The 7,518-nt window shown below is 32.0% G+C and overlaps 1 protein-coding gene across 3 annotated transcripts in view; it reads right to left on the bottom strand.

The window, feature by feature from the left end:
* Positions 1-531: 531 nt before the first annotated feature.
* Positions 532-7,518, bottom strand: part of SYCP1 (synaptonemal complex protein 1) — a 137,880-nt gene continuing 130,893 nt past the window's right edge. For all 3 annotated transcript variants that reach the window (XM_031004128.3, XM_031004131.3, XM_055356133.2), the window contains 2 exons: positions 1,116-1,205; positions 532-1,020 (listed from right to left, as the gene is read on the bottom strand). In XM_031004128.3, coding sequence (XP_030859988.2) covers positions 883-1,020; positions 1,116-1,205 — 228 coding nt within the window. In that variant the 3' untranslated portion in view covers positions 532-882. The remainder of the gene's footprint in view (positions 1,021-1,115; positions 1,206-7,518) is intronic.

Raw genomic sequence — 7,518 nt, 5'->3', positions numbered from 1 at the left:
AGGTAACCCCAGGCTCAGTTGCTGTTTTAATCATATCTTCACTCAAATGTCACTTCAGTAAGGGATATCATACCTAAAACATAGCCTTCTTTATACTCCTTAATACTCTTCCCTGTTTTATTTTTCTTCTTAGCAGTTATCATTAACTAATATACTGTGTTTTATTTATTTTGTTAATTGTCTATTTCCCTCACCAGAATGTAAGCTCTAGGAAAACACAAGTTATTTTTCTGTTTTGTTCACTATTACATCCCCAGTATCTAGAACTCTGTTTGACTCTTAGTAAACATTAATCAATATTTGCTTAATAAATGTTGTATAAATTAAATATTTCAGGAAGTCATACTGGTATAGCCACTTTTTCCTGCCACTAAAAGCCATTTCTCAATTTCATAAAATAAAAGTCAAAGCTGCCTCAGAAGTACAAAACTCCTCTACAATGCTCTCAAGACTTTAAAATGAATAATATTCCCTCAAAATTATAATGATGAGCTGTTTATAGGACCTAACAGAATCAATAAGAAGCACATATTTGCATCCAAAATATTTTAATAGTAAAGAATAAAGAATGACCTTCAATAATGCATTCCTAGCATTCAAAGGCTAACTTTACAAATTTGAAAACTTAGTAAAAACAGTTTTCATGAATACAAGAAAAAGTAACAACAATATATAATCATCTAATTATCTGAATACAATGACAGGTTTCCAGACAATATGTAGGTAACATTTAGGCTAAAAATATAAAGAAACACAAATCATTCATGCAAGTATTTTTTAAGTCTCAACTTCCAGATAAAATTTGGCTCTGGCAAATAAGAACAAAATATTAACTATAAGTTTCATGTTATTAGGCTCCTTAACTACACTGATTCTCTGAAATTAAACAAATAACTTTTCAGCTTCTTTTAGTTTTTTTTTCCTATCCATTTTAGCAATTACAGCCCAACGGTCCTCCCGCATTTTTCTTATAGCTCCAAACTTCAGTGTAGATCCAGGGGTTGTTAGAGATGAAGGGGCCTGAATACAAAATAAAATTTAAAAATCATAACATGTTTAATTTTTTTAAGCGCAGCTTTTAAAATTTGCTTTCTGAAATAAAATTTAAAAGCTACCTTTTTTGGTGTTTTGACACAAAGATGAGAAGCTGGTGGATTATTGTTCCTATACAGTGTTTTCAATGTCTCTTCTTCTGAAACCATGCTCTTGAAGAAAAATAAAAAAATATGATGTTGGGTTTACCACCATTAATATTATATTATTAACATTTTGTCAACATATCACATGTGAGGAGAACAAAGAGTAGAAAGAGGAAGGATGTAGAAGGGAGAAGGGCAAAGGGAGGAGGAAAGAGAAAGAAGATTATAGAGAGAAGAAAGAAGACCAAACAAAGAAAACAGTAACAAAATAAATCAATTGGCCAAGAAAGGACCTAGATTTTTATTCTATTAACTATATTACTGAAAGGCTATGTGAAATACAAGACATGTATAGCGAGTAGCATTTCTCTACTGATTTCTATTTCAGTTTCAGAGTCTTTATAATGCCATCTTGTCCTCCTTCCCTGACCCTGTTTATTCAAACTCACATTTATAACTTATAACAAGTATTTATAATTCTAAAAAATCTTATAATATTATCTATGATCCAGCAATTCCACTTCTGGATATATACTCAACAGAATTGAAAGCAGAGTCTTGAAGAGATAATTGTACACCCATGTTCATAGCAGCATTATTCACAATAGTTAAAACATGGAAGCAACCATCCATGTATCCATCCATGTATCCATCCATGGATGAATCAAGTATCCATCCATGGATGAATAAATAAGCAAAATGTGGTGTATACATACAATGGAATATTATTCAGCCTCAAAAAGGAAGAAAATTCTGATATATGCTACAACATAGATAAACCTTGAGGACATAAATGAAAAAAAAAACTAGTCACAAAAGAACAAATCCTGTATGATTCTACTTATATGAGATATTTAGTGTAGGGAAAATCATAGAGACAGAAAGTAGAATGGTGGCTGCCAGGGCCTGGGGGAAAGTGGAATAAAGAGTTATTGTTTAATGGGTAGAAGGTTTTAGTTGTGATGAAGAGTTATGGAGCTGGATGGTGGTGATGGTTACACAACATTATAAATGTATTTAATAACATTGAACTATATAATTAAAAATAGTTAAGATGGTAAGTTTTATGTGTATTATACCAAAATAACAAATAAATATAATGTTGTCACTTAATTTACAATTATTGTAATTCTCCCAAATAATGATAGCTAACACTTATTTAGTACTTTCTAGTACCAGTCTCTATTTTAATCACTTTGCATATTTTAATTCCTTTTAATCTTCATAACAATTTTATAAAGTAGGTATACCATTATCCCCATTTTGCAAGTGAGAAAACTCAGGCATACAAATATTAAGTAATGTACCCTAGATTATATAGCTAGGAAGAGGTGGAAGGAAATTCAAATTCAGGTAATCTGGCTCCAGAAACCCTTCTCTTAATGAATATGAAACACAATTTAGTCATGTAAGCAGTCAGTTCACACAATTTTTTCATGCTCATTAAAGCCACATTTAACAAAAACTTCAGAAGCTTCATGGATGAGAAATTTCAAACAGATTTTTATAAATCTAAGATTTCAACAGAATTCAATAAATAAGTCATAGAGCTACCTTTGCAGATATACTCAGAATCCGTGTGTACCAACTGACCAGCTTAAACAAGATAAATTATCTTTAAAATCATGTGGTTTAAACTATCGTTACAATTTTACTTAGTGCAAGGTAATTGATTATTCATCATGAGTCTCCATATAAAAATGATTAATAAGTTAATTCAATTTAAAACAACAAAACCTTATCATCTGTCCTCATGACTCTTCGTAGCATTCATCTTTTCATGTGTTTATAGGCCATTTATGTTTCATCTTTGGAGAAATGGCTATTCGAATCTTTTCTCCCCACTTTTCAATTGGGACTTTTTGTGGTTATTAATTGTGGGAGTTCTTTATATATCCTAGATATCAATCCCTTGTCATATATATGATTTTTAAATATTTCCTCTCACTATTTACCTTGTCTTTTCACTTTCTTGATAGTCTCCTTTAATTCACAACAGTTCTTAATTTTGATGCAGTCCAATTTATCTTTTTTTTTCTTTCATTACCTGTGCTTTTGGTGTCATCCATAAAAGTTGCTGCCAAATCCAATGTCATGAAGATTTTGACAGTGTTTTCATCTATAGTTTTATAGTTTTAGCTCTTAAGTTTAGGTCTTTCATTCATTTTGAGTCATTTTTTATATGATATAAAGGATCCAACTTAATTCTTTTGACATGTGGACAGTTTTCCCAGCACCATATGTTGAAAAAAATGTTCCTTCCCCATTGAATGGTCTTGGCACTCTTGTCAAAAATCAACTGACTATGTGTGTAAGGGTTTATCTCTAGGCTCTCTATTCTATTCCATTGGTCTGCATGTCTGACCTTATACAAGTACTATGCTGTTTTAATTACTAGCTTTGTAGTAAGTTTCAAAGTTAGGAACTGTGAGTCCTCCAACTCTATCCTTATTTTTCAAGACTGTTTTAGCCTTTTGGGGCCCTTTGCAATTCCATATTAATTTGAGTATTTTTTCCATTTATGCAAAAAAAATTGTTGGAATTTTTATAGAAATTGCATTGAATCTGGAGATTTGGGTACTACTGACATCTTAACAATATTTAGTCTTTCTATCAATAAACATAGGATGTCTTTCCATTTATGTAGGTCTTTCAAAATTTCTCTCACCAGTGTTTTGTAATTTTCAGTGTACAAGTATTTTACTTCCTTGGTTAGATTTGTTCCTAAGTATCTAAATTCTTTTAGATGCTATTGTGAATAGAATTGCTTTCTTAATTTCATTTTTTGATTGTTCATCACTGGTATATAAAAACATAATCAATTTTTGTATGTTGATATTGTACCCTACAACTTTGCTGAATTTATTTATTAGCTCTAATAGCTTTCTTAAAGAGTCTTCGCAATTTTCTATGCATAGGATCATGTCATCTGTGAAGAGAGGCAGTTTTACCTCTTCCTTTCCATCTGAATGCCTTCTATTGCTTTTTCTTTTATAGTATCTCTAGTTAGAATTTACAGTACAATGTTGAATAGCAGCAGTGAAAGTGGGCACCCTGCCTCATTCTTAATATTAGGGGGTAAGTCTTTCAGTCTTTCACCATTGAGTATGATGTTAGCTAGGGGTTTCCATAAATACCCTTTATCATGTTGAGGAGATTTCCCTCTATTCCTAATTTTCTGAGAGGTTTTCTACCATGAAGCATGTTGGATTTTGTCAGGTACCTTTTTTTGCATCACGATGATGATATGGCTATTTTCTCCTTTGCTCTATTAATGTGGTTTATTACACTGCTTTATTTTCTTATGTTGAACCTCCCTGGCATTCCTGGGATAAATTCCACTTGGCCATGGCAAATAATTTTTAATATGCTATTGAATTTGATTTGCCAATATTCTGTTGAGTAGTTTTACATCTAATTCATAAGAGATAATGGTCTGTAATTTTCCTTTCTTGTGGTGCCTTTATATGCTTTGGTATCAAGGTAATTAATGCTGGCCTCATACAATGAGTTAGGAGGTGTTCCTTCTTCAACTTTTTGGAAGAATTTAAGAAGAATTGATGTTAATTATTTTTAAGGTCTTAACATATATGTCAAATTTTTATTCTGAGAAGTTTTTACCAATTTATACTCCTCTATCAGTGTATTTGGATTCAAGCTTCCAGTAATAATAATCACAATTTTAATATTAATTGATCATTTGCCCTGTGCCAGATGATCTGCTAAACATTTTATAAGCATTATTTAACTTATTCTCAAAAAAACCTGTGAGGTGATTACTAATATTATCTGTATGCAAGGGATACAGATAAAGAGATGCGTAGGGCAAGGTATGGGGGAAGGTGCATGGCATTTTCATGCCTTTCTTGGGTGTGCCACCCTGTGGGAAATTCCCTGTGTTCAGTTATCCAGAAGCTCTAGTGTTAATTCTTTAAATATTTGGTAGAATTTATCAATGAAGCCAACTGGTCCAGAACTTTTCTTTGTTGAGGTTTTTGATTACCAATTTAAACTCTTTAATTGTTACAGGTCTATAGAGTTTTTCTATTTCTTTTTGAGTTCATCTAAGGAATTTGTGAGTTATAAGGAATATTTCCATTTCTTCTGGGTTATCTAATTTGTTGGCATACAATTATTTATAGTATTGTCTTATGATTCATTTTATCTCTGAATGGTCAGTAGTATCCCCACTTTCATTTTTAATTTTGTTCTCTCTCTCTAGCTAAAGGTGTGCCTATTTTGTTGATCTTTTCAAAGAACCAACTATTTTTGGTTTCATTGACTTTCTTGTTTTCTATTCTCTAACTTAGCTCTGTTCTAATCTTTATTATTTCCCTCAATCTACTAGGTTTGAGTTTAGTTTGCTCTTTTTTTTCTAGTTATTTACTAAGGTATAAAGTTAGGTTACTGATTTGAGATCTTTCTTAATAGGCACTTATAACTACAAATTCCCCTCTGAGCACTGTTTTTGCTGTATCCCATAAGTTTAGGTATATCGTGTTGTCCTTTTCATTAATCTCTAAGTATTTTCTAATTTCCCTTGTGAATTCTTCTTTGACCCACTGATTGGCTAAGAGTGTGTTGTTTAATTTCCACAAATTTGTAAATATTCCAGTTTTCCTTATCTTATTGATTTCTAACTGCATCCCATTGTGGTCAAATAAAATATCTTGTGTAATGTCTATCCTTTAAAACCTATGAGATATGTGACCTAACATATGATCTATCCTGGGGAATGTCTCGTGGGCACCTGAAAGAATATGTATGCTGTTGTTGTTGGGTAGAATGTTATACGTGTCTGTTAGACCTAATTAGCTTATTGTGTTGTTCAAGTCCTCTATTTCCTTATCTTCTGTCTGGTTGTTCTATTCATTATTGAAAGTGGGTTACTGAAGTGTCCAACAATTATTTTAGAACTGTCTATTTCTCCCTTCAATTCTATGAAGTTTTGCTTCATATATTTAGAAGGTCTGTTATTAGGCGTGGACATGTTTAAAATTGTCATATCTTCTTGCTATATTAAACTTTTTATTATTAATGTCCTTTGTGTTTCTTGCACTTTTTAATTTAAAGTCTATTGTGTCTGATAGTAGTATAGACACTTCAGCTATTTTTTGGTTACTATATGCACAGAGTATCTTTTTCCATTCTTCCACGTTTTATCAATTTGTGGCTTTGGATCTAAAATGAGTGTCTTGAAAACAGCATATAGTTTTCATGTTTTTAAAATATATTCTGCCAATCTATATCTTTTGATAGGAGAGTATAACCTATTTACATTTAAAGTAATGATATATAAGGAAAGACATAGCTCTGAATTTTGCTATTTGTTTTCAATATGTCTTATAGGGTTTTGTCTCCTTTATTATAGGGTTTTGTCTCCTCCATTACTGTCTTATTTTCCACTTAGGTGACTTTTGTACTTGAACATTCTGATTCCATTCTCATTTCTTTTTGTGTATATTATACAATTTCATTGTAGTTACCATGGAGATTACATTTAACTTCCTAATGTTATAACAATCTAATTCAAATTTATACCAACTGAACTTCAATAGCCTATAAAAACTCTGCCCCTACACAGCTCCATCTTCCCTGTTTTGTTTTTGGGGTTTTTTTTTTTGGTTTTTTGTTTTGTTTCGTTTTGTTTTGACAGGATCTAATTCTGTCACCCAGGCTGGAGGTCAGTGGTGTGATTATGGCTCACTGCATCCCTGACCTCCTAGGCTCAAATGATCCTTACACCTCAGCCTCCTAAGTACCTGGGTCTACAGATGTGCACCACAATGCCTGACTAATTTCCATATTTTTTGTAGAGACAGGATCTCATTGTGTTACCCAGGCTGGTCTCAAACTTCCACCTGCCTCAGCCTCCCAAAATGCTGGGTTTACAGGTGTGAGCCACTGTGCCCAGCCCATTTTCTGTTATTGATGTCACAAACTACATCTTTATACATTGTGTGCCTAGTAACATAAATTAACCATTTATATGCATTTGTCTTTAAAATCATATAGAAAATAAAAACTGAAGTTACAAACCAGAATAACAATACTACTAGCTTTTATAAATTGCCCATGTATTTACGTTTACCAGAGATATTTATTTATTCATACAGCTTCACTGTCTAGCAGCCTTTCCATCTGAAGATGTCCCTTTAGTACTTTTTGAAGAGCAGGTTTAGTGGTAACAGACTCTTTATGGCTTTTGTTTATCTGGAAATATCTCAATTTCTACTTCATTTTGAATGACAGTTTTGCTGGATATAAAATTCTCAGTTGATAATTTTGGTCTTTCAGCACTTTGAATATATAAATTCACTGTCTTCTGGCCTCTAACATTTCTGATGAAAAATCAGCTGATAATTTTGTTGGGAATAAC

This window comes from Gorilla gorilla, chromosome 1 (genome assembly GCF_029281585.2).
Source record: "Gorilla gorilla gorilla isolate KB3781 chromosome 1, NHGRI_mGorGor1-v2.1_pri, whole genome shotgun sequence".
In the NCBI taxonomy this organism is placed as follows: Eukaryota; Metazoa; Chordata; class Mammalia; order Primates; family Hominidae; genus Gorilla; species Gorilla gorilla.
Note: the sequence above shows the minus strand (reverse complement) of the source record. Positions and strands in the feature narration are given on the sequence as shown.